Raw genomic sequence first — 27,242 nt, 5'->3', positions numbered from 1 at the left:
GGGCTGGCGCCCGAGGCTGCGGGCTGGCGCCGAGGCTGCGGACGGGGATGAGAGCGGGGCTCCGCTGGCCGCGACACCCGGAGCCCCGCTGAAGCGGCCGCGGAGAGCCCGCGCGGGAGCCGAGATGTGTCTGCGCCTGGGTGAGCCGCGGCGGGACGGCCCGCGAGGCCCCCCGCCGCCCCAGATCCTCCCGCGGGGGCGGAGCGCAGTGGCCGGAGCCCGGAACCCCGGGGTCCGCGCCGCCTGCTCGGCGGGTCACTTGCCGCTCTCGGCCTCAGTTTCCCCAGCAGGGAGGTGGAGGGAGGAGGGCTACTGGTATCTTATCGAGGTGCGGTAACGCCTCCGCCCCTTGGTCCCACTTTCCTTTCTTGCGGAGGAAGGACCCCCAAGCTGGGGGAGGAGAGTCGCTGGAGAGAGCTGCTTGCACCTTGCCCAGAGAGCAGAAGGGAGAGCAGAGGGAGAGAGATCCAGGGTCCAGAGAGTTCTAAGCCCTAGGCTCCCTGCCCTTTCACCTCCTCAGCCTTGCAAAAGGTTCCCACTTCCAATCCTCAGCTCCTCCAACCACGCGGGGATGGAAGGGCCTTTAGCACGCAGGATCCAGACAGAGTGGGACCGATGTGCCCTCTCCCCTCACTCCCTACGCACGGTGGTGCTGCTCTTGGGCATCAGAGGGACCTGGGGACTCCCCACTATCCAGCCAAGAGACCTTGTGAACCTCAGTTTCCTCATCTGTAAAATGGGGATGGTAGCACCAGCTGCGGGGACTACTGTCAGAAGCAGTGAGCTCTAAGAGTGAGGTGCTTACCACTTTGCCGACCACACTGCTAAGTGCTCTAAGAATGGTCCCCCAGAAACAGGCCAGGACAGCCCTGAGACTCGGTCCAGGGCTCCGGGCACAGCCCCACACTGGCACGGAGTCTCCGGTTTGACCAAGTCTTGGTCCTAGGATGTGGTTGTTCATGAGCCCAACCCTGAGCCAGGTGGTGTCTGGGCCTCCAGGTAGGTGGGTGGATGGGGTGAGGTGGGTCAGGTCCCTGGGACGAACCTTCCTGTTTGGCTGGAAGTTAATCTTCATAATGTCATTCCAGTTCCACAGTTCGCGTCAAGCCCATCATCTGTCCTCTGCTCCTAGACCTCCAGCTGGAGGGCCCTGCAGGCTCAGGGGTCTCAGAGACAGCTAGACCAGCCCCTCCTCAGTTTATATATAGCAAGGTCATACCAAGGGATGGCGACAGTGGCCCTATCCTCCCTGCTCCCTAGGGACTGCCTCTTGGCACAGGACCCCCAAGGAATGATCCCTTCTTCCCTCCCTTCCTTCCTCCCTTCCGTCCTTCTTTCTTTCCTTTCTCTCTCTCTCTCTCTCTCTTTTTTTTTTTTTTTACCTCTTTTAGCTACAGGGCTCCCACATATGAAATACGATCCAACCCTCTCTGCCACAGATGGGGAGACTGAGGTCTAAGAAGGGACTCATGGGTCCCACTGGGAAGAGCTAAACAAAGAAGGGAGGTTGCTTAGTTCGGGGGCCTGGCTAGTCTCCCGATCTCCCAGAGCCGACTGGAATGAGGGCGCTGACAGGGCCAGGGCGCTAGCATGGTGTGTGTCCTCGGGCAGAGCCAGGACCCACAGGGACATGTCAGAGAGCAGATATGGAACAGCCAGCCAGAGCTGCCCAAGGAAGAGGGCTCCCTATTCCTGGGGGGTGCAGTTAGGGGCTTAGTAGCCACTTGGCCACTCAGGGAATTTGCATATGTGTCTTTGGTGTTCTTTTGACCCCAACCTCCCCCATCTGCCCTGTCCTGCACCACGAGCTTGCTTTTCCCAGCACCCACCCACTATGCCCCACCCGCCTTCTCTCCTTCCCCCACTATCTCCTCAAGGGCTCCCCCCCTCTGCTGGGAGACGGGGGTTATTCTACCCATTTTAAAGATGAGGAAATGGATGCTCGGAGGCTTGAGTTTCTTGCCCCCAAGTCAGTTCAGCAATTGTGGGTTGATTATCTGCTGTGTGCCCAGCTCTATACCCCAAAGTGAATCCCAAGCAGGACCTGGTCCCTGCTCCATGAATGAGGGGCTCCTTGGGGCCTGGAGAGTGACTGTCAAACTCACCGTGGTGCTTTAGGGCCTGGCGCAGAGCAGGCGCCGAGGGAACATGTGTGTAACAAACTCCTGAATGAATAAACCAGCGGATGGGGAGCTTAGCAGAAAGACCATGGGTCTGGAGGTAGAGACCCTGGTTCAAGGCGTGGCCCTGCCACTCGGGACCCTAAGCACTCATGCGGACTGCGACCCTTTTTTAAGTACCACCCGTGTGCTTTCCCAGCCTTAGAGTTCCGAAGACTCTCACGAAGGCACTGTGAACCCCTTTCCCAAGTGAGGAAACTGAGGCTCCGGACAAGTTACTGACCCCAAGTCATCCAGACACAGACTTAGAGCCCAGTGTCCGTTACTCCTGCCAGGGCCTGGGTCTTCTCTGCCAGAGGCTCTCCGCCCCCGCCCCCCTGTGGCCCTGACACGGCTGTGCCCCCCAGGTGGCCTGAGTGTGGGGGACTTCCGGAGGGTGCTGATGAAGACAGGGCTGGTGCTGGTGGTGCTGGGCCACGTGAGCTTCATTGCGGCCGCCCTCCTCCACGGCACCGTGCTGCGCTACGTGGCTGGTCCGCACGACGCCGTGGCTCTGCAGTACCTTGTGACCAACATCCTGTCCGTCACGTCGGCCATCATGGTACGGCCAGGCCGGGAGAGGGCTGGCGCGAGGGAGTGCAGGGGGCTTGAAAGGTCTTTGATGAGTCCCCGCCCAGAGCCTGGGGTGAGCAAGGAGAGCGCCCCACGCCCTCTGCTCTGCCCCTTACCAACCGGACCAGTCTCTCAGCCTCTCTCTCTGCCTCAGCTGCCTAGTCTAGAACAGGGGGCAGGTCACAGTGTCCACCTCAGAGGGTCCCGGTGAGTATGAATGAGATCGTCCCCATAAAGTGCTGGTCCTGGGATCTGGTGCCCGGTCAGCGCTCACTAGTGGGAGCTAGGATTATCAGGACGAGGGGAAGTGCTGAAGGCAGTGCTGGACAAAGGGAAGGGGCATCAGCTCAGCTTGGGAGGGTCCAGGAATGTTCACAGAGGTGGAGGCCCCTGAGCTGGGTATTGATGGATGAGTAGGAGTTCAAAGGTAGGCTGTAATTAGCATAACCCAGATCTGAGGTGTGCTGGAGCCAGCAAGGAGCGGAAGCTGGGATGACATTCCAAATACAAAGAATGGCAGAGGCAAAGGTGTAGAGGTGGGAATGGTTAAGAGCTATTCTGGAGACATTGAAAAAACCAGCTTGCCAGGAACTCAGCATGAGGCCTGGTCTATGGTAGGTGCTCAATGAATGCTGGCCATGGTTAGGCCTGGATGCCAGGACCTGTTGCAGGAAGAGACGAATGAAGGGGCCTGGTAGTCTCAAGGTCAGAAAGCTCTTTCCCACATGTTAGCCGAGGTGGCGTAGCCTTTGGACAACATCCCTACATCAAAGTCTGGAGTTCCATCTCTGCCATCTCCTGGCTGAGGGACTTATTTCTGTCTCTGAGTCTGTTCTGTCCTCTACAAAGTGAAGTTCGAACAGCCTGCTGGCCCCAAGGCTTGGGTGAATGAAGCTCGCAGGCCCCAGCAAGCAGGAGAGCCTCAGTCAGTGGGACAGGGCTGGGCCACAGAGATGTGCGTGGTGTCCTCTGGCGTTGTGACTGTGGTTCATGCCTCTCACCAGGCTTGTAAGGAAGTCAGGGAAAGCGGTGAGGTGAGCTCGGGGTTAGGAGATCCACCAGGGATGGGCCACAGGCCACACCCCTTCAGTTTTGCCCTCATTCTGTCAGCTAATCCTCCCTGCTTCCAGCAACACGACTATGCCCACTTTCCAGAGGGGGAACCCACACTGGGGATTCAAAGAAACCAAGCTGGAGTTGAAACTATTTGTGTCTGACACCAAAGCCAGGGTCCTTTCTGTGAGCTCATCCCGCAGTGTGGGGCTCGGCCCCGACAGGTGAGGCACTTACTTGGTCCACTTGGTGAATTCAAGACCTTCACTGCTGGATCCCCATCAGACGGCCTGCCTCCCATGGGCCCGGCACATAGAATTCTACTCCATAACATTTTCTCTCTTTTTTTTTTTTTCTTTAAGTAAGCTCCATGCCTAACATGGAGCCCAACACGGGGCTTGAACTTAGGACCTTGAGCTCAAGACGTGAGCTGAGACCAAGAGTCGGATGCTTAACTGACTGAGCCACCCCAGCGCCCCTACGCCACAAGTTTTTCTGACTTGTTAAATAACAATTTCTTTTTTAGTTTCTTGCCAGTTGAGTTACTTAGTTTCTTCCAAAATCTTTTCCACTCCAGGGAGACCTGTCATATATCCTGTGACATGGCCCTGCAGCCCTGGGCGACACAGGAGCCTGTCTGAGAGGCAGTGGGGAGTCACGGAAGGTTGTAGGCAGGGAGTTACTGGGTATTAGAAATGTCTCTTCAGGGCTGGACCGTGGGGAGGCAGTGCCTCTGTGCAGGTCAAGGTAGTGAGGCCAAAGCAGAGCCGGGGCGAGGGGCTGCGCTGGGAGGGCCAGAGTTGGCGTCAGTGGAGTCTTTGTTGGAGAGTGGCCCTCACCCCCTGCCCACTGTCCTTCCCCACAGGTCATCACCTCAGGCATTGCAGCCATCGTGTTGTCCCGCTACCTCCCCAGTGTTCCCCTGGTATGTGGCTCCTCCTGGGAGGGGTTGTAGGGGTAGCGGAGGGGCAGCAGCCACCCCCAAGGGCCTGGCCTGCCTGAAGGGAGCAAGGCTGACCCCATGGGGGCCAAGCCTGCCATCTGTTGACCAGTGGCCTCCCCCATCCAGCGCTGGACAGTGTTTAGCTCGAGCGTGGCCTGTGCCCTTCTGTCTCTGACCTGTGCTCTGGGCCTCTTGGCCTCGATCGCCGTGACCTTTGCCACCCAGGGCCGGGCACTGCTGGCCGCCTGCACTTTTGGAAGCCCCGAACTGCTGGTACTGGTGCCCGACTGTCCCTTCGACCCCACACGCATTTACGTGAGTGCTTGGGCCGGGGATGGCAGGGGGTGTGGGGAGGGGGTGGGGGCGGTGACACCCAGGTGCTCATCAGAGGTGGGAAGGGTTCTTGGAGACCCCCCCCATCCTGCCCCTTGTGTCCCCACAGAGCTCCAGCCTGTGCCTCTGGGGCCTCTCGCTAGTGCTCTGCGTGGCAGAGAGCGTGTTTGCAGTGCGCTGCGCCCAGCTCGCCCACCAGCTGCTGGAACTGAGGCCCTGGTGGGGGAAAAGCAGCCACCCCATGGTAAGGCCTGCCACCCCCTCCATCGGCCCTGACTCCCCATATTTCCGGGAGCCCTCGCTGAGAAGCCCAGGCTGATCTGCCCCCACCCCCTCTGTATGGGGCCCTTGCCTTGAGAAATGGGGCAAAAGTTTTTTTCCCCAGGACAAAAGGGAGAAGCTTGGTCACACAGCTGAAACCCGGCTCCCCCAAGGGCCAGGATGAGTCTTGGGGGGCGGTATCTGGGCTCACACTGGGGGCACTCCAAGGGTATGGCCTGGCTCTTGTATGGGAGGGAGTAGTGATACCCCTGTGCCCCTGAGATCCTCGCAGCCCTCCCCTCCTCCCTAGGTGTCCTGGAGGAGCAGACCCAGACCCTGGCACCCTCTTGTGTCTCCGCAGACGCAGGAGAGCCCAGAGCCGGTGGAGGGCCGTGACCTGCTAAGCTGCACCAGCTCCGAGCTGCTGACCCTCTGAGCGCTGACGCCCTGTCCAGGCCCCATGACCACTAGGGCCCTACAACCCTACTCTGTGACCAGGCCGGGGTTCCTGGAGCAGGCCCCAGAGGGCTCACTGGTCACTCAGGGACCCCAGTGGGGCTTTCCACGCCCTCCCTCAGCTCCCCAGCCCACTGCACTGAAATGAGACTTTATTCTGAAGTTATTAAAAAGAACAGAGATGCTCCACGTGGATGCATGCAGCAGGGGAGGGGACTTGGGGGGCGGGGGGGGGCAGTGCTGCTTTCCCACACAGGATGCTGTGGGTGGGGCTCTGGGTGTGTCTGCCCATCCGTGGGCCTGTGTGTGTGTGTGTGTGTGTGTCTGAGAGAGGAAAAATACACAGAGGGATCAGTGGGTCTGTGTTCATCCAAGTGCTGAAAGGCAGATGGGGGTTTCATGGGACCCACAGCTGGGAGGCTGGAACTCGGAGGTTTTCTTTTGCATCCTGGCCTCCAGGGTCAACAATAGCAGTGGAACAGGAAGGGCTGAGGCCCTCCTGCGGGAAAGGATGGCTCAAGGAAGCTTTTTTCCTCAAACCCCCACACCTCTGGAATCTTCTCTCCTTTCCAAATGAAGACAGCCTCCTCACCTGGGCATGATTCCCCCCTCCGCCCTGACTGAAAGCTACAAGGGCCCGGTGGGGGTTGGGGAGCTTGCCCGGTGGTTGGGGGAGGAGCTTGAGGCTGCGTGTGGGTCGGGGGTCGGGTGGGGGCGGGGGAGAGTGGTTGAAGTTCTGGTGGGGGAGGGAGGGCAGACCCAGCCAGAGCCTTCTCAATCCTTGCCTAAGGGAGATACTGCCTCTCGGTTTGACGGTGCTGACGGCTTGCTTGCTTGGGCCTCGGGGGTACTGCGGGGTTCCCTTCTCCATAGACCGCAGAGTGCAGGCCCTGGGGGGTTCCCAGTCTGACCCCCAGGCTGGATAGACACAAGGGAGAGGAAGCTGAGAGCCGGGAGAGGGCCAGTGAAGGCAGGGAGGAGGGGGAACCTGGGTCCTCTCGCTCAGAACTGGGAGGCGCTGCTGGGGTCGCACTGCAGCAGGCGCACGATGGACGGGTCGCTTTTGGCCCCGCGGATGAACTCCTCCAGGGACAGCTTGCCTGCGGGGCGAGGGGAGCAGTGATGGGGGAGAAGGCGGCCGCGCAGCGAGGGGAGCCAGAGCGGCAGCGGGAGAGGANGGCGCCCGCCCCGCCCCGCCCCGCCCCTGCCCCCTCACCGTCGTTGTTCGTGTCCATTTGGCGGAAGATTTTCTCGGTCCTCTTTTCTGGGGTCGACTCGTCCTCCGGCATCTTCATCACGGACGAAACCATCTTGTAAATGGCCTGAGGGGCGGGAGGGGAGGCAGGGAGTGAGAGGAGCCCGCCCGAGCCCCCCACCCCCATCATCCAAAACCGCCCCCAGACTCGCAGAAGATTGCTGCTCCTCCTGGGTGAGCTGCAGAGGTGGTCACGGAGGAGACCTGAGAGGGCGGGGCGGGGGGGGGTTCAGGAAGGAGTGCCTGGGAAGGCTTCTCAAAAGAGGGGTCTATCGGAGCGGGCCCTGACCAAGTTCCCCTGGAGAGCCAAGTGGGCAAGGCAATGCTGGCAGAGCAATCTGCACGTACCAAGGACGGGCAGAGGGAAGCTCTGAGTGGGCACCGAGAATTTGGGGATGTCTGAGTGCAGGGGGCCAGGAGAGATGTTGGAGGATATCAGGGCCCAGATAGCTAAGGGGCTAGAACACCGGGCGCCGCGGGCTCCAGGGTAAGTACTGGCTTATCGCCGCTTTTCTGAAACTTCGGGGCTCTGAGCGGCCGGCGCTCGGGGGCCTGCGGGGGGCGCTGGGCGGAGGTGACATTGGGCTGCGGTGCCTCTGTGGCCCGCAGGGGGCGCAGGGCCTCTCTAAGGGCTGGAGGGCCCGCGGCAGCTGGGCCCAGAGGGGGCGGAGACGTTATGCAAATAAACTCAAATGAGCATCTGCCAGGGGCGGGGACAGCATGCGCTCGGTTGTGCCCAGAGCTGCAGCTGCCACGTGCAGGATCTCTGGAGGCTATGCGAAGGAGGGCATTTGTGCTAAATGTACACAGAGCCCATAGGGCTTGGCCTGTGGGATAGGCTGGGTCCCAGCGCCCCAGAACTCAAGGACCAGACCGATCGCCCCAATCTTCCAGCTTTTTGCTGCTGACACCTCCACCAAGAAGCCTCCCTTCTCCTATCCCAAAAACTTCCCTTGCCTTAGATCCGGCTCCAGCCTCCATACTGGTCTCTTCAGGCCTCTTTCCCTCAGGTCTGTCCCCCACGCTGCCTCTGAAAGCTTTCCAAACACACATCTCCACCGCCACGTCCCCAGCCCAATGGGCCGCCCCCTCGTTCCCGTCACACACACAGGCTTCCCTCCAGACCCACCGTGCACCCAGCTCCTTCTGGATGCTGCCCCACGCTCCTTCTGCTGCCTCCCACTCTTCCTTGGGACGCAACTTACATGGCACTTTTTAGGGGGGCCTTCTCTGATCCCCACTGGGTCAAGGCCCATATGCTGGCCCAGAGTCTCCTGGGCTTTTCCTTTGGGGACACCTCTCTGGAAGTAATTTTGCCTTTGTGGGGTTGCTCCTAGTCTCCAGCCTACAGATAAAGATCACGGACATCTAGCTAGTGCCCGTATCCTCCGAACTCAGCATAGTGCCTGGCATCTGGCAGGGACTCCACCATTTAAAAGCCTTTGGCACCTCTCACTGCTCTCTCTACCAAGTCCAAACCATTCAGCCCTGGGAACTCAAGGCACTTGGTGCTCCAGTCCTTGCTGACCTCTCTATCATCAGGCCTCCCCTGTGGTAGGCGACCCTACCACAACCAGACACCTCCACACCTTTTGGGTTTCCCAGAATGGACAGCTTCCGCCTGGAACAGTAATACTGGCTACCACTTACCAGGCACCTGCTATGGGCCAGGTACTTTACACGCATCATTTCTCAACTTCACAACAGCCCTGAAGAGCAGGTATCATGATCCCCATTTACCAGAAAAGAAATGGAGGCGTGGAAAGGGAATTGATGCGAGAGACTGAATTAGAATCTGCTCCTTCGTAGCTTCTGGATAGATGCTTGCGGGTGGTGATGACCAGCAGGCACTTTGAAGGCAGGTGTCCCTGGAGTGACATCCTGCTTCCACTAATCACTTAATCGGACAAGTCCTTAACCTCTGTGAGCCTCAGTTTACTCGTATCTCCCTCACGAGGACTGCCTGGAGGATTGAATGAGACAGTGTGTATAGTTGGAATAGTAGCTGGCTAGAGTAGGTGGTCAGTAAACAGCGGCTAATATTATCATCATGACTCATCCACCACATCCACAGGTCTTCCCTGCCGTTCAGTCCCCTAGACTCGCAGATGCCACATTTAGCTAGTCAGGGTGGGCTGCACACTTGTTCTCTCCCACCAGAGTGGGAGCCCCAAGAGGCCAAGATGCAGCGTTTTCCCTGGCCGTGTGCCCACCACCCGACCACAGGGTTGGGTCCTGAGAAGGACGGGCGAGTGACTTAGAGAGTGACTGCTCTGCTCATGACAACCCTCTCCTGGGCCTCCTAATTAATTGTCTGCAATTGCTGTGCACTCACTGTTTCATTGGCGCTGGCTTGTGATTGATCTGTCACTGGGGTTTGCAGAGCTCTGACTGCACTGGCCATCTCGGGCGGTGCGGCTGCCATAAAGGAAATCAGGGCCTGGGTAGCAGAGGCCAGCCAGGAATGGGTCTTGAGGACGCCCCAGGAATGAGGCTGGCTTGCCTGACGTCGGCACCTCCCACAGGGCCGAGGTTTACCCGTCTATACCAGTGCAACCACACTAAGTGGTAAAACATGAACATCCCTCGTATTGGTGGGTAGCCAGCTGCTGCCCAATCCCTGAGTGATTTTCCACCACCCCACCTGCCCCAACCCTTCCACCAGGACCCGCAGAACTTCCCACTATCCATCAACTAGAGAGTTAATGCCTGGCCCATGAGAGTCACAGACAGACATAAAGGCTTAACCCCTAACAATAGACACGGGGAGGACACCACATCGTACTCTAGCTCAAGAGAGCAGACCCTGGGGGCACCTGGGTGGCACAGCAGTTAAGCGTCTGCCTTCGGCTCAGGGCATGATCCCGGCATTATGTGATCGAGCTCCACATCAGGCTCTTCCGCTATGAGCCTGCTTCTTCCTCTCCCACTCCCCCTGCTTGTGTTCCCTCTCTCGCTGGCTGTCTCTATCTCTGTTGAATAAATAAATAAAATCTTTAAAAAAAAAAAGAGAGAGAGAGAGAGAGAGCAGACCCTGATGCTTAGCAAGAGAGAAGCCAAAGCAAGAATCCAGGAGGGACAGGATGAGATGGAAGGGGAAGCAGCAGAGCTGAGGGACCAGAAGGAAAGGATTCAGAGGGGCAAAAGGAAAGGGAGCAAGAGCTTGTGCAAACCTCTGCAGTGGGATTACACGGGGCATATCCTAAGGATGTTGAAAAGGCCATTCTGGCTAGAGTCAAGAATGGGCAGAGGAGACAAGAGTAACTGACAACTTCTAACATTTACCAAGTAACAATTATATGCTGGACCCTCTGCTGGAGCCCCTATCCCACTCTATACCTACAACAGCCTGGTGAAGTAGGGGGCTAACATCTCCCACTCTCTGGGTGAAGAAACACAGGCTCAGACAAAAGTGAACGAGGAGGGGCGCCTGGGTGGCACAGCGGTTAAGCGTCTGCTTAACCTGAGCGGTTAAGCGTCTGCTTAACCTGAGCGTCGGCTCAGGGCGTGATCCCGGCGTTGTGGGATCGAGCCCCACATCAGGCTCCTCCACTATGAGCCTGCTTCTTCCTCTCCCACTCCCCCTGCTTGAGTTCCCTCTCTCGCTGGCTGTCTCTATCTCTGTTGAATAAATAAATAAAATCTTAAAAAAAAAAAGTGAACGAGGAACTGGATAGGTAAAATAGCACCAGAACCCTGATGGACTTCAATGACACACGGAAGGGATGGACATTCTGGAAGGTTTCTGAGGTACAGCTAACCTGTGTTACACTTAAACTTTTACTAGGAAAGGGCATTCAAATCAGATCCTTAAATCTCCCTGTGCGGTCAGTATCATCATCCCCATTTTACAAATGAGAAATCTAAGAATTGAAGCCAACTCCAAAATTGGAAGTCAGACCCCTTTCTAGGGGCAGCTCTGAGTAATGGCTATCTTGAACTTTACTCCACTTACATGCTCTGTGACCTTGAGCAAGTTACGTCACCTCTCTGAGCCTCATGAAGTTATTGTAAGGATGCACTGGCTCATGGATATAAACATCTCAGTTAGTACTAGGCTCTTAATGGGCCCTCAGTCAGTCGAAAGGTGGCTGGGTATCCAGATGGAAAGTGGACGGTGGAGCCAGGTGGTCCACTCATGGGCTGTGTGGCCTTGGGCGAATGTCTTCACCCCTCCGACCATCCATTTTCTCCTGAGTAAATGAGGATCAATGAAACATAACGGTCCTGTACTCTCAAGAAATGTCAAGTTTTGAAAGACAAAGGCTGAGGAGCTTTTACAGATTAAAGGCAACTAAAGAGACAGGACGACGGAATGCAATGTGTGATCCTGGACCTGGGTAAAAAGGGCTCTACAGGCCATTTCGAGACAGTTGGCAAAACTGGAATATGGTCCATAAATTAGATAATAGCATTGTTTCTACATTAAATGTCCTGACTTTAATAATCATATTATGGGTTATGTAAGACTATGTCCCTGTTCTTCAGAAACATATCCCGATGTAGTCAGGGTTAGAGGGTCATGTGCAGAGAGACAAGGCAGTACACACACGTCTGCCCACAATGATGAAGCAAATATGGCAAAAGTTAATTGGTGAGTCTGGATAAAGGATATACGGGAGTTTTCTCAACTTTTCTTGAAATTGGAAATTATTTCCTAACGGTCGTTCAAACGGGTCACAAGAGGAGCACCGGCCACTGCCGACCCACAAGGGCTGTTGAGAGGATAAAAAGGGATGGGGGGTGCCGGCGGCCGGGCCAGCGCCTGGCATTCTGAGGGGCCCAGGCGCCCACCTGCACAATCTCGAGCATCTCCTCGCGGCTGATGTAGCCGTTGCCATCCAGGTCGTACATGCTGAAGGCCCACATGAGCTTCTGCTCCAGGCGGCCGCGCGAGGTCACGCTCAGCGCGATGATGAACTCCCGGAAGTCAATGGTGCCGTCGCTGTTGGTGTCGAACGTGCGGAAGACGTGCTCTGCGAATTTGGAGGCGTCGCCATAGGGGAAGAAGTTGGCGTAGATCTTCTTGAACTCGTCCACATTGAGGATGCCCGTGGGACAGTCCTTGAGAAAGCCCTTGTACCACTCCTGCAGCTCCAGCTCGGAGAACTCCGTGTTCTCGCGCAGGTCCTGCAGCATCTCCGGCCGCAGCTTGCTGTTCTGCTTGCCCATGGCCGCCGAGCCAAGTCCCACCTGCGTCCCCGAGGGGGTCAAAGGTAGAAAGGAACAGTCAGGCCCTCCTGGCCCCTTGACACCACTCCAGGAAGGCCCCCCCAGACACCAGACACCCTGGCCTCTCATCCAACCTAGGAAAAGAGAGAAGCTGGCCCAAAGTCCACATGCTGCCTCTGTGACCTGCTCCACACCATCTCCCCAGAACTTACGCATTCCCAAGGAGCAGACCAGGAGACGGAGGAAGAGAGGGGGGCTCCCCTTTACTGAGGGCCTGCTCAGCACCAGCCACTGGGCTGTCACAGGTGTATACCATTTCACCCTCACAAAGTGAAGTCTGGGGATTATCCCCACTTTACGGATGAGAAGGTAGGCTCAAGGAAGTGAGGTAACCTGGTTCCGGTCACGCAGCCATGGAGTGACAGGGCCGACTCCCAGAGTTGCCCAGGGAGGTGCAAAAGGCCTTCTGGTCCTCCCTCCTCCCTCCTGCTCCTTCATTGCTTCATGTATGCCTGCTTGCTACAAAATACACCTGCAGCCCAGACGCTGACCTGTTCTCTCTCTCCCACACACGTGTGCCTGACAAAGGCCAGCATGAGGGAGATGTTAACCTAGGCATCAGAGCCAGACCACCTGGGTTTGAATCTCAGCTCTGCCTTTTACCAGCCAGGTGACCTTAGACGAGTTCCTTATACTCTCTCTGCCCCATCTGGAAAGTGAGGGTAATAGTACCTACCTCGTTAATGTGGGGATTAAATAATTTAATACATGTGAAGCACTTAGAATGATGCCTGCACCTATATTTGCCACCTAAATGTTAAATGAAAATGATTTATGTGGACCCAGATGCCACAAGACTCATGTACGACAATATACAAATGAATACACACTGACATGTATTATGTTCCTCAGCTCACCAAATCCACACACTGGCTCCCCATGCCACTCACATACCAGCCCACAGACACCCATGGGCCACCATGGCTCTACATACAACCACATTCCCTCTGCTCCACAACTCACATGTTCTGACACACGGCACCACTCACGAACAGCTCCCATACCCTGTGCATCAAGACACCAGCCCACGACCCCACATGTCTCACACATGCCATCACAAGCCAACTCCCATGCCGACACCTCTCACATGGCCAGCAGCACGTGGGACCCTCAGGCACCCTTGCCATCTTTTTCTTTCCAGGGGTGCTTCCAGGTCCCAGGAGAGGGAGCTGCAACCCTTCTCAGACCTAGTAGGGGTCTCTCTTCCAGGGAGAGCCCTGGCCAGCCAACCCTCCCCCAATACTTACCTTTTCATGTAGGAGGTTAGGGTGTGGGGGGCTGAGGGGACGGCAATGGAGAGGAGACAGCCAGGCAGTTCCAGGCAGGGATGGAGGGGTGCATGCAGGTGAATCCCTCCCCCCAGCTTGGTGCTGGGAGTGAGGCAGGGTGAGGGGGGTCCTAGTGTGTGTGCATCTGCACGAGGCTCTGTGCACATGTGGATGAGCATGTGTGTGAGGGCTTATGTTCATGTATGCACGTATGCCCCTGGTTTCTGCATTGCATTTGACTCCTGTGTGTTTCAGTCCATATATGTGCATGTGGCTAGGTATGCACCCATCACAGTGTGAAGGGGATGTGCCTGCATGGCCATTTGGGGGACTTGTGTGTGTCCTCAGCAGTGTGTCACATGCATGTTTTTGTAAGTTGGTGACCCTCCTTTCTAAAGCAGCCTCTTCTGCCCCAGAGTGAGGACCCAATGAACAAGTGTGTGGGAGGGGACTGAGGAAATGCGTGGGGCTGAGGTGGAGGAGTGTGTCCCTTAGTCCCCTCCTCGAGGTCCAAGGAACTGGGTCATCGGGGCGGGGGCAGAGAGATGCACTGAGCAGGAGAGATCTTCCCGTGCCCCCTCCTCCCTGCCACCCTCAGAGCGGCCCCTCCCAATCAGGAGACTTGGAAACGAGGGTGGCAGGAGATTCTGTTGTCTCCGCAAAGACCCTCAGTTCCCCAAATGGGAAGGACCCACAGCTCGACCTGAGAAACTCACCCCGGGGACCCTCTCCAAACCTCTCCCCAGCTCTCACCCTGAGCCCACGCTTCAAAGCGCCGGGCACAGGGCCCCTCCTGGAAGGGGCGCTCCGAGGCGGCCGGAGCACGACTCCTCCCGGCTGGCCACTCGGAGGTCAGGACCCTGGAGAGCGCCGTGCTCTTCTTTTTTTTCCCCCCCCGGGGAGCCCCCTTCTCCCCTGAGCCCTCGGAGGCAGGCTTCCCGGGAGGCTCGGGAGCGGCGGGGTTGGAGAAGCTCGACGGGGCCCCCACCCTCCGGGCTGCCCCCTCCCCGCATCCCCCAACCCCGGCCGGAGCGGCCCCCACTCACCCAGCGACGCGGAGACACCGACTGCGCAGGGAAGGCGGCGCTGCTGCGGCGCGCGGCGGCAGAGGCGGCCGGAGGGGCGGGCGGGGGGCGGGGGGANCCTCACTTCCCTGGCCCCCTCACGAGGGAGCGCCCGCCGGGGGAGGAGGACAGAGGTCTCCATCTCCTCAGCATCTCGACTCAGGTAGCCCGAGTGGGGTCGGGGGGTCAGTGCCCAGAGGCCGCTTTCCGAACCGGGGACAAACCGGGACACTCCGCCCGCCTTCCTCCCCCATCCCTACCTGGGCGCGAAGCTGCACGTCGCTCCGCGGGCGCGGGCGGAATCCGGAGCCTGGGCGGTTCGATAGGCACCCTCTCTGCCCCCGCGCCTCAACTCGGGAACTAAGCTGGGGGCTTTTCCGCGAGGGGGCAGCGCCCACTCTTCCAGCCCGGGAGGTCTTCTGGGGGCCAGATACGCCCCCTACCCCACCTCGGCCTTAGAGAGCCCCGCCCCCATCTCCTGCCCCCCATCTCATCCCAGGACTCCTCTCAGAATGAATCCCACCTCCCAACATTGATCCAAATTGCTCCTCCCATACCCCCCAACCTCCCCTGCCCTTGGTCATATGTGAGGAGTGGGGAGCAAGCATCTCCAGCCTGGGGAAGGGGGTTCTGAAGTGCGTAGGCACCTCACCTGTACACAACAGCCCTTCTCCAGAGTCACTGACCCCCATCGCAGCTCCTTTTGCCAGGATGGGGGCTGCATCCTCCTTCCCTCAGCTTCTGCAAGAATCCCCACACCCTGAGCTTGAATTTTGTCCTTTATCTTTAGAAGGTGGTCCTATTGTCCCCTCTTCACAAATGAGCAACCTGAGTTTCAGAAGGGTTAAATGATTTTTCCCATGTCTCGCAGCTGGTGAGTGGAAGGCTTGGACTTGAATCCACATGCCCTCATCCATTCATTGCACAAATATTCATCAAGCACTATTTCTGTACCCAGCATTGTTCTAGGCAGTGGGGTTACAGAAGTGGGCAGTAAGCAATGGACAAAATATACAAGTTAATCCTATGATGTATTAGATAAGTGTTTGGGGAGAACTTGAGACAGGTGTTCAGAGTTGGGATGGTGGCGGTGCTTAGGACCATTCCAATGACTTTAGATTTTATTCCAGGTGAGATGGGAAGCTCTTGGGGCTTTCAGCAGAGTGAGGGTCTAACTTTCAGATCAAGCTTACTCAGGCATTCTGTCAAGAACAGACCTTGAGGAGTGGGGGGACAGGGTAGAAGCAGGGGGCCATTTCAGGGTGAGAGAGATAGGTCTGGTTACTTTGAAGGTGAGCCCACAGCATTTGCCTTCTGGCTGGACAGCTCCTCCCAGTTCAGTGGCAGCAGCTGGGAGCCCACCCCCCCCCCCCGGCTCTCCAGGGCTCAGTCCAAAGCTCCAACCACCTCCAGGTCCCAGACCAAGCAGTTTAGGTGATCAAAGTCAAGCCTTAGTCCTTCCTGCTTGAGGATGGGAAGGTCTCAGCTGGAGGAGCTGGGGAGCCAGGTGGAGGAGTTGGGGGGGACAGTTGGGCCCTCTAGAACATCAGTTCCTCTGTGTGCCTTGGCTCTGGCGTTGGGACCCCCAGTGGAGGCGTGAGAGATGCCAGACATGCGTGGGTGATTCCCAGCTGCCTCCTGCGTGAGGACCTGGGGGCAGGGAGAGACTTGCCACTCAGCTCCCACCCCAGGCCCTTGGAGTGACAAGCTCCCTCCATCCTCCCCATGAGGCCTGGAGAACCTGCTCTGTTTGGGGCTGGATGAGAGGACAGCCCTGCATTCACTGCCTGGGCTTCCCCTCCCACTCTTCCTCCTTCCTCTGTCTCAGCCTGAAGCCAGAGAATCTTCCCAGGCCTGCTCTCAATCCTCCTCTCCATCCTCGTGGGGTCTCAGTTTACCCTCACAGGGTGCTGCTCAGCCACTGTCTCTGCTTCCTCCCACATCCCCCCCCCCGCCTGCCCAGCTTCACCTCCTCCAGGCTGACTTCTTGGCTTAGCCCCTCAGGAGCCTTCCGTCCCCACTGTTTTTCCTCCCTGGGAGGGTAACTCTGATGCCCTGACCTCAGGACCTCCAGTCTGAATCCTGTCTTCCCAGGAGATGGGGCTTCTGAAGGCAGGACCATGTCTTCTCTCCCTGGAGGCCTCATCCCTTGGACTTCCCCTGCACCTGGAATGAATAGGGTAGATCTGGGGTCAGAGTTTGGACTCAGGTAGACTCTGCACGGCTTTGCATCAGCCACCTTTCCCCACTTGGGAACCTGGGAACACTGGGAGGTCCCCCTGGGCTACAGCAGAAGGCTTGGGGCTTCTTCACACTGCACACCAAAGGCCCGTGGCCAAGACCTAGTGCCCTGAGATAGAGTCTGGAAAAGGGGGCGAGAGGGGCAGCTGTCAGGAGGCCTGCCTGGGTCCCTCACTGCTGGAAGACCTGGAGCAAGTCTCTTCCCCTTTTGGAGCAGGAAGTTTAGACAAGTGATGTGAGTGCCTTGATATCCCCGGTTGAAAGCCCTGACCAGAGTACTGACAAGACAGCCCTCATTTAGTGCCTCGCAGACCCCTCACAGGCTTGAAATTCCGGGCATAAGCAGAGTAGAGATGAGGCTTCAGTGGCCCTGGAACCCTGTAGATCTGAAAGGCTCTATGAAGGTCTGTTATGGGGGTGATGGTGGGGGGTGTCCTTGCCAATAACGCTCGCCCCTTCCCACTGCAAACTGAGGCATCTAGGAGGGAGAAAGAGGCACAGCTTAGGATAGAGACTGAGTGGGGTCATTGAGAGCACTGAGCAATGGGCAGGACCCATACAGGATGGAAGAAAGAGCAAGTCCCAGGGGAGGGGTGTCCCTAGGATCTGAGGAATGGGGCTGGGTTATAGAAACCAGAGGTGGCTACCCTCCTCCAGCACTAAAGAGGGATGCCAGAGAGAGAAGCAAGTGGGGGATGAATGGAGAGGGGACTGCCTAGCTCTTGAGCACCTACTGTATGCAGAGTACTTTGCATTGTATCACCTCCTTTGATCCGGACTAATCCTGAGGAGTCGATAATGTTACTGCCAGTTCACAGATGTGGAGACTGAGGCTCAGAGACGTCAGATCACCTGCTGGAGGTAATGCAACAAGAAAGGAACAATGCCAGAATTTGAACCCAGTTCCATGTGACTCAGGAGCCCAGGCTCTCCTCTGGAAACCTCTCAGTGAGGTAGGTGGAGGCAGCCCCTCCCCAGCCCCCTCAGAGGCACAGCCCCCACCCTCCCCTTTTAGGTCCCAAATGGTTTGGAAAATCCTGATGGGAGCAGATGGTGGGGACAGATGGAAGGAAAAGGATCTCGGGGCTGAATTACACAAACAAACATTGATAAAGTGATTAAACCTCAAGCCACCCCTTTCCAGAGGGCCCTGCCCACCCCAGCCTGGAGCACCGTGGACCCAGAGGTGGGGGCCTGGGCGTCTCCGGATGCCCCAGTCTTAGCCCAACTGATCCCAGCTTCTGCCCACCCTCTCACCGCCAGGGACCACCCCCGGACCAGAGCCCAGGGCGGCAGAGCTGCCAAGAGCACAGCCCGGGAGGGGGAGGGGGCGGGTCTGGCTGTTCCCAAGGGAGCTGGGCCATGAAGAACAGAATGGGGGCGGTGGGGGTGTTGGGAAAGTCCTGGGCGCTGGGACTGCAGACTTGAAATCAGGGTGGGGTGGGGTCCCGCCAGCAAGCCTCGCTATACAGATGGAGCTCAGAGAGCTGCTGGGCCACCCTGACCCACCCCCCACCCCCACAGTGCAGGCGGCAAACTCTTCACCTCCAGAAGGTTCAGTTGGTTTCTTCATCTTTACAATGGAAACAGTAATATTAATGCCTGGGTGCCTGGGTGGCTCAGTCGGTGAAGCGTCTGCCTTCAGCTCAGGTCATGATCCCAGGGTCCTGGGATGGAGCCTCGCATCAGGTTCCCTGCTCAGCGGGTAGTCTGCTTCTCCTTCTCCCTCTGCCCCTCCCCCCTGCTCATGCTCTCTCTCTCAAATTAATAAATAAAATCTTTTTAAAAAATAATATTAACGCCTCCCTGAAGGGGCTGTGTGAGGATTAAGTGAGAGGAAGCCTATACAGTATGGACACTGGGCTGCATGCAGTTAATGTCACTCCAGGTGGCAAACTGGTGTTGGGGGATCAGGAAGGTGGGGGCCGGTTAGAAATGGTCCCTCTGCAGAGCGAAGTTTGGGCTTGAAGATCCTGCCTGCGGGCTCTGCGGCAGCAGAATGGTGGCCGTGCCCCCAAGAAAAGCACTGGCTCCCTGCTGGGTCAGAGTCGCTGATCTCTCTGCCAAGCTTAGAATCCAGGACTCAAAGGTACACCTTTGCTGGTCCCTCTGTGTGAACCTACAGACATCAGAGGGAAGCAGACCCGGGTTCAGATCTTGACCTGGCTCCTTCCCAGCTTCAGGAAAGTTGACAAAAACAGCCCCACTCACTCTGGCTTCTTCTCAGTAAAGCCAGTATTTCCAGCCACTTCCTGGACTTGCTGTCAGAAGCCCACAGGCACTTCAGACTCAAGCCAGCCAGCATCCAACTCACGGTGCCCCCCCTGGCCTGCCCTGTGCCCGGGTCCCCTCCAGGAGCCCCTCCCTCGTCTTCATGCCACTCTTCCTTCCATCCCAAGTCAAAGTTCAACCAAAGGATGTGTCTCAGGCCTGCCCTGTCCTCTCCCGACAACCCCCCGTGCCCCACTCCCTCCTCTGGTAGCCCTGTACTGTGGCCTGGCCCTCTTATAGCTCCCCAACCTTTGGCTTCTCCACATCTAATCCCCTTCCTCCCTGCTTGATAACCGTCCATGGCTCCCCACTGCCTACCAGAGTAAGAGGGCGTTGGAGACTCTCCATGACATGCCCAACCTTTGCCTCCCACTTCGGCTCCTACTCTCCACCTTCCTCTAATAACCCCCCCCCCCGCCAGTCCAGTGCCTCCTCTACAGGTGGCCAGTATCTCCCCTACACTGAAGAAGGGATCCAGAGCCAAGGCTGGGGGAAGGAGGCTCCCTGACCCCCAGATCCCTGCCTGTGGGTTTTTACCTAGGTGGGGGTGGGGGAAGTGATGCAGGCAGCTGGAATCACATCCCAGCCACCCCTTGTCTGCACAATATTCCCTCTTCCCTCTGCTGGTGAAAGCAACTTTTTTTTTTATTCGACAGAGATAGAGACAGCCAGCGAGAGAGGGAACACAAGCAGGGGGAGTGGAAGAGGAAGAAGCAGGCTCAGTGGAGGAGCCTGATGTGGGGCTCGATCCCATAACGCCGGGATCACGCCCTGAGCCGAAGGCAGACAACCGCTGTGCCACCCACGTGCCCCTGGTGAAAGCAACTCTTAGCTGGAAGGGCCTCAGGCTCGATGGTTGCCGTAGGTCCCCCATCCAGGCCCACCCTTGCCCCCTCGTCAAGTCAGAAGTGATCCCTTCTGTGACACCTTTTCTGGCAAATAAGCATTCGGATCTTTCTTACACATTTTCATTGCATTACACATTCTGTTTGCTCCTGCAGCGTCTCCTGGTGTCTCTCTGACTTTTTGAAAATGGTTCCTGGGGTCACCACAAGTGGAATGGTCGCTCTTGGAAGTGGGATAAAGGGCAGGAGGCTGAGTGTTCCCTTGTAACCGTATACACAGTTCTGTGTGCATGTCTACAACCTGCATGCATGCCCTCGACCTTGTTCAAGACTTGAGTCAAAATCTAAAGAGTCAACCTTTTTTTAAAAGTTTCTTATTGAAGTCATCTCTACGCCCAATGTGGGGCTTGAACTCATGACCCCAAGATCAAGAGTCGCAAGCTCATCTGACTGAGCCAGCCAGCCATCCCCAAAAACATTTTTTAAAAGTCCTTCCTAAACTGGGATCTGTCTCCCAGAAGCCTCGCAGCAGCCCAGCTCTGCCCTGGGGGTTTGCCCAGGACCCGTGGCTGCATGAGGACTCTCCCTCTCCGCCTCCCCCTCCCAACCCAGAAGATGGAATCCCCAGTGACCTCTGCAGCGTGGCTCCATGGCTCGAGGGATTGCACACATGCTGCAGGGCTGGGGCTCCAGGACTGGGGGCAGCAGACCGGATTCCAGCACTGCCAGCTGTGTTCTCCTGGAGCTTCCTTTCGGCTGTGAACTGCCTCCTTCCTAGAGCTGCTGTGAGGAGCCTGCAAGACACTGAAGGCTGGTGCACAGGAAGGAGGCTGCCCTGTGACACTGCTCGGCTCGGGGGCGCACACTCATACAGCCTGGAGGGTAGGTGCTCCCAGGGAGAGGGAAGGTGACATCCTAGCTCAAGGCTTCTGCTGGCACCCGCTATTGTCCCCATTTTATAGATGAAGAAGTGGAGGCACAAAGCGTTGGAGTTCCCTGCCTGAGACGGTGCATGGGATTAGAGCCAGATCCAAGATGGGACCGACTCTGTCCGGAGCTCTCTCCAGTGGGCCAGGATGCCCTGGAGAGATGTGGGCTTCCCAGAAGGTTCCAAGGGACCCAGAGTCCCACAGCCCAACCCCAGGGAGTTGCCATATCCTAGGAATTAGTGCAAGGATGCTGTATGGGGACCTGCAAGTATGCACGTGCCCTGGGAATCCCTGGGATGGACAGCCACAGCTACAAGCCCACAGACACGTGCATACTCACACACACGCTTGCACATGCATACACGCCCAATGCACATGTGTGCACACCCACGCCCCCTTGTGAGCCCACATGCACACCCTTGCACATGGAGGCCCAGGCAGGCGCATGCACAAAGTGCCCACTGACCGAGGAACAGATCCGGACGTGATCGTACCTCACATCACCCACTCCCAGAGCCACCCTGGTGCCCTCAGGCATAAGGAGGGGCTTGGCGAAATGAGGGACTTCCGCTTTATAATACCCACTGCTACATTTATAGATACTTACTACATGCCCGGTGCTGCATTTTCCTTTTCACGTATAACATCTGCACTGCCCACAATGCAACTCGGAGACAGGCGCCCAGCGAGGAAACAGGCTCAGGGATTTGCCACAGTAGGCCAAGCCAAGGTTTGAGTCCATGTTTGTCTGGCTCCTACCCGCCCCCAAGACCTGTTGGTGCCAGACCCATGAGCACTTCCCAGGGACCCACAAACACAGATGAGGAGACCTGGCAGTAGGTGGGTCAGGAGCTGAGGCCTCCCAGCTAGAATCCAGGGGTCCTGGGCTTGTGGTTCTGGGCCATCAGATCCCCTCTCCAGCCCCCAGCCATTGTGGAGACTGTGGCGTGAAGGGAGGTCCAGGGGACAGCAGGGGCTTTCCCTCCACGCACATCTCCCAGTCAGCAGACAAGGAACTCTGAACAGCACAAGACCCACGGGAATCTCTAGCTGGTGAAGCCCCCTGGCTTCACTTGGGAGCTCCCCCCCCCTCCAGCAAAGGCAGGAATCCAGCTGCCGAGGTCCTGGCTCCTTGACCTCAGGGCCTCTCAGGCAGACCCCTCGGAAGTGAGGGAGCCTGAGTTCAGAGGCCAGGCCAACCAGGTCAACCTGAGCAAGGAGTTGGACAGGGGGGTATCGTCCGGGAGGAGCTTTCGGCATACGGGAGCTCTGATGGTGCAAGTGGGCTGCAAGATAGTGAGCTTCCTGTCACGGCAGGCATCTCAGATCAGCAGGTGCTGGTGCTCCCTGCTTCGGAAACAAAATAAACAGTGACTGAGTCTTGCATCACTAGCACCATCATCGTCTTTGTCATAGCCACCCCTGATTGGGTACCCTTTGCGTCAGGCACCTTAAGATACGACTGCCACTACTGCTTATAAAAATAGCAGCCCTTAGGTGCTTGCTCTTCACGGTCTCCTTGCAGCGACCTGAGGGGGGGTGCTGTTGTTAGGCCCATTTACAGATGAGGAAACCGAGGCTCAGTAAGGTCAGTGACTGTGCAGGGACAGCTAGACCTGGCTGCTGCGTCTCTGGTCTGAGCAGCGGCTGCTGCGTCTCTGGTCTGGCCTCCTGGGCAAAGCAGGGCAGGCTCCCCCAGCTGGGCCTGCGCGCTCCTGCCGCCTTTCCTATTCTGGGCAACATTGGCTTCACTATGGCCAGTGAGGCGCCCTCTGCTGGCCATTCCTGGCTCTGCAGAACCATGTTCCTTCAGGCCAAGGGCGACCTTCAGTACCTGGGATGTGAGAGGTGGGCAGGCCCTCCAGCCTTGGACCCTCACTTCAGATGCTGGTACCTGAGGTCACCCAGCCAGTCAAGGTTGAGCTCAAGTTGGAGTCCAAGGGCTGTCTGATTCCCAGGCTCTTGTCCTTCCACCCCTCCCTGGTAGGAAAGAGGTTTTACTCCAGCGGCCTTCACTTCCTACCGCAGCCCCCTCCACATCTGGGCCCCTAAAACCTCCGGCCCCACTGCTCTTGAGGGATCTTGGGGAACCGTGGTTTGTAGCTGAGAATCTGTCTCCAAGGGAAAAATGGGCCCCGGGGTTTGAGGCAATTTGAGGCATGGGAGCTGCCATTGACTGGCTGTGTGAGCTTGGGCAGGATTCTTAACCTCTCTGGGTGCTGTTAGATGGAAGTTAGTTCCTTTGTAGGAGAACTGAAGAGATTTGAGGAGGTCTCTTTTGCCCAATCAGAAAGCCTTGACTCGCCCCTTATAGCACACCAGCTAACATTACCCCGCCCAGCCATTCCGAACCCCAGCACTCTATCTTTTTCAGAGACCCTGGGAGTCTCTGAAGGGATTTTACTTAGTCATTAGCTCACTGTTTATTGCCAGCCTCTCCCACTGGAATGTGAGATCCATGAGGGCGGGAATCTTATCAGCTTGGTCACGGCTGTGTCCCAGGACCTCACTGAGGACCTGTTACTCGTAAGTGTTCATAGATACTTGTTGCATGAATAAAGCCCTCCCTAGCCCAACTCTTGCAGCCTGGAACAGCCTTCCAAATCCAGGGCTGTTTTTCCTGCTCCCATCAACACAGCCCAGAGCTTGTAGCAACCCCTCCCACCCCTCCCTGCCATCCTCCTCCGTCTCCCCTGCTTCCCCCCCCCGCAAAGATTCCTTTTTCCCTCTGCCTCGTATATGACTAACTCCCACCTGACTCTCAGTACTAGTTAAGCTCAGCCATCACCTCCTCCCAGAAGGCCTCCCTGCTTTCCTTTTAAATTAATCCTCCCTTGTGACCTCCTTAGGACTTGGTGCCTCCTGGTCCAGAGGGTCGTGTTCTCTCTGTTTTAAATGTGTCTCTCTCCTCTACCATGGGAGCTCTTCAGGGACCAGGACCGATCTGGCTCATCACTATGTCTTCAGCACCCAGGCCAGGCTGGCCTGGCACAGGCACTCAGGAAACATTGAGCTGGGGTGGTGTCATCACTGCTGTGATGGGGACTTTGGGGATTGAACAGGCCAGACCAGGGTCTCCCATGGCAAGCCACTTCCTCACTTGGAGCCTCAGTTTTCTCATCTATGAAAGGAGTATAAGAATCCTGACTCCTCAGCATTGTGAGGATTCAAAAGAAGCTTCTCTCGTGTATGTAATGTGCCAGCACATGGAAAACATCGGGTGAGCGGTAGGTCCCGTCCCTGGTGTGGCCTTGGGCCCAGGCTTAGCAACTGCCTCTGTAAGCCACAAGCCCCCCTCTAGGAAAGGAACGTAAATGTCTGTGTTCTTTAGTGAACCCTGGGCCAGGATCCCTGCCCTAAGGCCCCCCCAGAGGTGAGGGGAGGAGATAGGCAGCCTGGATCGATCGAACTCCATAATTCACTGGCCCGGGCAGGTTCTCACACCTCTCTGAGCCTCAGCTTCCCAAGCTGGAACGGGAGCTAATAACACGTGCCAGCCTAAGACTCCGAATAACAGGGACAAAAAGGCAAGTTCTTGGTAGGTGCCTGCTTATTTATATACCCAAAGCAATCTCCTGCCCTTCTCCTGATTCTTCCTGTGATTCGGGGTGTGTGTATCGAGGGAACTCCCTAGACAGGGCTGTGACCATTCTAGGCTATGAAGGGGAGCCTTCCCATTCTAAATGGTTACCTGGGGTCTGGTCTGGGCACCTGGAGCCTGAGTTAGGTACGAGGACTGGGGCAGCTCTGGGCACTCCGGAGGATCCAAGTGCTCGTGACCAGCCAGCCCCCTAGGAGATGCCAGTGGAGTCATCCAAATGGAAACCAGGGCAGCCTGGGAGGACAGAGGCCCACCGCTCAATCCCCACCTAGATCCTCACTCATGCATGCATTCATTCTTCCACTGCCGTATTCTAGAATGTTGCACCAAGCCTGATACTTAATAGGTGCTCAATAGATACATGTTGGAAGAGCAAATTTATTCCATAAATTCAACACACATTTATTGAGCGCCTGCTGCTCGTACCCCTGTGCTAGGAGATGGTGAACAGTTGGTGCCCAGACAGTAACTGGTCCTGACAGCCCCCTCCCAAGATCCCAGGCGGCTCTAAATCCTCCCAACTCTTCCCGTTTCCTACCCAGCTACCGTTGATTGCCAGACTCCAGGCGTCAAGACTTTTCCCAGCATTGTGATCATGCCCAAGCACCCCCATGCATCATGGGGCCCGGGAAGGCTGCACCCCCACAGGCACGACATTCTGAATCCTCCCTGTCTTTCACGTCCTCCTCCAACCACTTTCCCCCTCCCTCTCAAAGCCTTAGACACTGCCATCACCCCCTCCCAGTGCCCTACATCCACGCGGGGTTATACCTGAAGAGGCCAGCAGGTGGCACCCAGACTCCCCCTTCCTCCGCACTGGACTGGACTCCAGACCCTACCAGGACCCTCTCCCTTCTCTCTTTTTCTCCCTGGCCCGGACAGGAGTGGACTCGGTGACCTCTCACTGACCCCTCTCCTTCCTGCAGGCTCCTGCGAGGAGGCCTAAGGAGACTCCAGCTGCTCCTGCAGGCCCCGGGTTGTCTTTACTTGCCTGCTGGGGTTGGGGGGTCCCTAAGGGCCAAGCTGCAGCTGGTGGGGCGGGGCCCGGCGGGGTGGGGCGGAAGGCAGCTGCCGAGTGAAGAGAGAGAAAGAGAGAGAGAAGAGAGAGGAGAGAGAGGTGATTTGGTTCCTTGGCTCCTGCCCCAAACAGGTGGAGGTCCCAAATGAGCTTCACCCCAGCACAAGGTATGTGGCTGGGGAAGCCGATGGGGCTGGGGGTTTCAGCCTGCCAAGCAGAGCAGGTCTGGTGGTACTGAGGGGCTGGCCAGTTGGGGTCCACTCTCAGTAAGAACCCCAGAGGCCCTTCCTATCCTACCCTTTCCAAGGTGACCCATAGAAACATGGGGTTCAGCACAAGGAGCCCTGGGGAGGGCAGTGGAAGAGGAGGGCTCCCTTGCTGCTCGTGACCCACTGTGTGAATTTCGGGGGGCTCTTTCCATCTCTGGACCTCAGTTTCTCAATCTAAAATGGTGGGCTAGGCAGATTTTGAAGGCATTCTGTGGGATAACTTTGCAAAATGACCCTTTTCAAAAAGGATTAGCCCTTCCAGGAGCCTCTGGAAGACCAAAAGGCCTTTAAGACCCAAAAGGAATGCTCCCTAATGGTGGAATTTCAGATTGGGGGGGAGGGGCTCATTTGGAGATGTGGGGGCCTCTCCGTGTTGAGGGCCCTGGGGCCCTGGTCTGTGCCTCTCTCCTCCACCTTGTTTCTCTGACTGGGACTCAGGGTAGAGAGTGCCACAAGGTGGGGGGGGGGCTTCCCTCCTCGCCTGCTGTTGCGCAGGTCCCCTCGTTAGGGAGAGGGTGGCAGGTGCAGGGCCAGGGCAGCTCTCTCCCTTTTCAAGAACAGAAAAGGGGTGGGTGGGCAGAAGAGTGTGTGAGACTGAGGTAGGGACAGCGGTAGGCATAGGGGTGTCCCCAAGGTGGTGAGGAAGGAGCCATCCCCGCTGATTACTTGCGGGTTACTTGCCAAGTCTCCAAAGCCCCCTGCACTTTCCAGCCATTAGTTTATCCCCACTCACAGAGTGGCGGGGGAGGGCCTGGAGCCACTCTTCCCTCACCCGCTCTCGCTCTCAGGAAGAGATTAGATTGTTCCAGATTGTTCTCTGGCTGGGGAGCAGCAGGCACAGGCAAGGTCTAGGATTTCAGGGATGGTGCGGTGGGTGAGTTCACTCTGGGTGGGGAGACAATCGAGTCAAGCACACGCGTGGGAGTCAGATCAGCCTGTGTTAGCAAATCCTGGCTCTGCTGTGGGTCCTTGGGCAAGTCAAGTGACCGCTCCGAGCTGCAGTCTCCTGTGCAAAACGGGGGGCCGCAGAGCACCCCTTAAGGGGTTCAGTGAGAAGGGTCACAGGCAAGTCAGGCTCTTCACAGTGTCTTCTCATGGAGACAAAATCGGAGGCCCAAAGAAGGGGGAGGACGGGCCGGGGTCACAGAGCTAGGTCTCCAGTGAGTCTGTGCACCCTCTCCCCCGCCGCGGTAAACACAGAGCGCCTACTGTATACACCCCAGCACTTACTTGGCACTTTAGTCTCCACCCCACCCCCACGCTGTGACACTCCCTTCTGCTCACGTCTGTCGGGGCCCCGGCCAGGCCTTGGGTCTGGGATGGGGGGTGGGGTAGGGGGTCGGACCCCCCAGGCCTCGGGAGGGCGGTGGGTCTGGGGCGCGCGTCTTCCCTCTCCCTTCGGAAGGGCAGGGCTGCGGCCGGGTCGGGGCCGGGTGCGGGGGACGGGGGCGGCGCGCGGGCGAGCCGTGGG

General features: G+C 57.4%; 2 protein-coding genes and 1 long non-coding RNA gene across 8 annotated transcripts; 2 read left to right on the top strand and 1 right to left on the bottom strand.

The window, feature by feature from the left end:
- Nucleotides 1-6: 6 nt before the first annotated feature.
- On the top strand, nucleotides 7-5,965 carry TMEM54 (transmembrane protein 54). Of its 4 annotated transcripts, none has more exons than XM_034648680.1 (6): nucleotides 7-140; nucleotides 2,528-2,721; nucleotides 4,651-4,710; nucleotides 4,954-5,043; nucleotides 5,171-5,305; nucleotides 5,684-5,965. In XM_034648680.1, the coding sequence occupies exons 1-6, from the start codon at nucleotides 125-127 to the stop codon at nucleotides 5,756-5,758; spliced, it is 570 nt and encodes a 189-aa protein (XP_034504571.1). In that variant the 5' UTR covers nucleotides 7-124; the 3' UTR covers nucleotides 5,759-5,965. The 4 variants fall into 4 exon arrangements, with proteins under 4 accessions (XP_034504571.1, XP_034504568.1, XP_034504564.1 ...); XM_034648677.1 differs by having other exon boundaries at nucleotides 5,633-5,965; XM_034648673.1 differs by having other exon boundaries at nucleotides 4,855-5,043.
- Nucleotides 5,966-6,080: 115 nt separating this feature from the next.
- HPCA (hippocalcin) lies at nucleotides 6,081-14,949 on the bottom strand. 2 transcript variants are annotated; one of them, XM_034648686.1, is made up of 4 exons: nucleotides 14,580-14,666; nucleotides 11,828-12,226; nucleotides 6,995-7,100; nucleotides 6,081-6,878 (listed from the first exon to the last, which is right to left on the bottom strand). In XM_034648686.1, exons 2-4 carry the CDS (start codon nucleotides 12,203-12,205, stop codon nucleotides 6,781-6,783), a joined length of 582 nt encoding a protein of 193 aa, XP_034504577.1. In that variant the 5' UTR covers nucleotides 12,206-12,226; nucleotides 14,580-14,666; the 3' UTR covers nucleotides 6,081-6,780. The 2 variants fall into 2 exon arrangements, with proteins under 2 accessions (XP_034504577.1, XP_019658002.1); XM_019802443.2 differs by lacking the exon at nucleotides 14,580-14,666 and adding an exon at nucleotides 14,858-14,949 and having other exon boundaries at nucleotides 6,737-6,878.
- LOC117797289 lies at nucleotides 7,004-21,474 on the top strand. Of its 2 annotated transcripts, none has more exons than XR_004622225.1 (3): nucleotides 7,004-7,207; nucleotides 17,650-17,791; nucleotides 20,111-21,474. It is a non-coding gene; the product is annotated as an uncharacterized LOC117797289 (long non-coding RNA). The 2 variants fall into 2 exon arrangements; XR_004622226.1 differs by lacking the exon at nucleotides 7,004-7,207 and adding an exon at nucleotides 7,214-7,520.
- Nucleotides 21,475-27,242: the final 5,768 nt, after the last annotated feature.

The sequence above is a fragment of the Ailuropoda melanoleuca genome, chromosome 2, assembly GCF_002007445.2.
Source record: "Ailuropoda melanoleuca isolate Jingjing chromosome 2, ASM200744v2, whole genome shotgun sequence".
Taxonomy (NCBI): domain Eukaryota; kingdom Metazoa; phylum Chordata; class Mammalia; order Carnivora; family Ursidae; genus Ailuropoda; species Ailuropoda melanoleuca.
The sequence above is the reverse complement of the archived record's forward strand: the minus strand, read 5'-3'. Positions and strand labels throughout refer to the sequence as shown.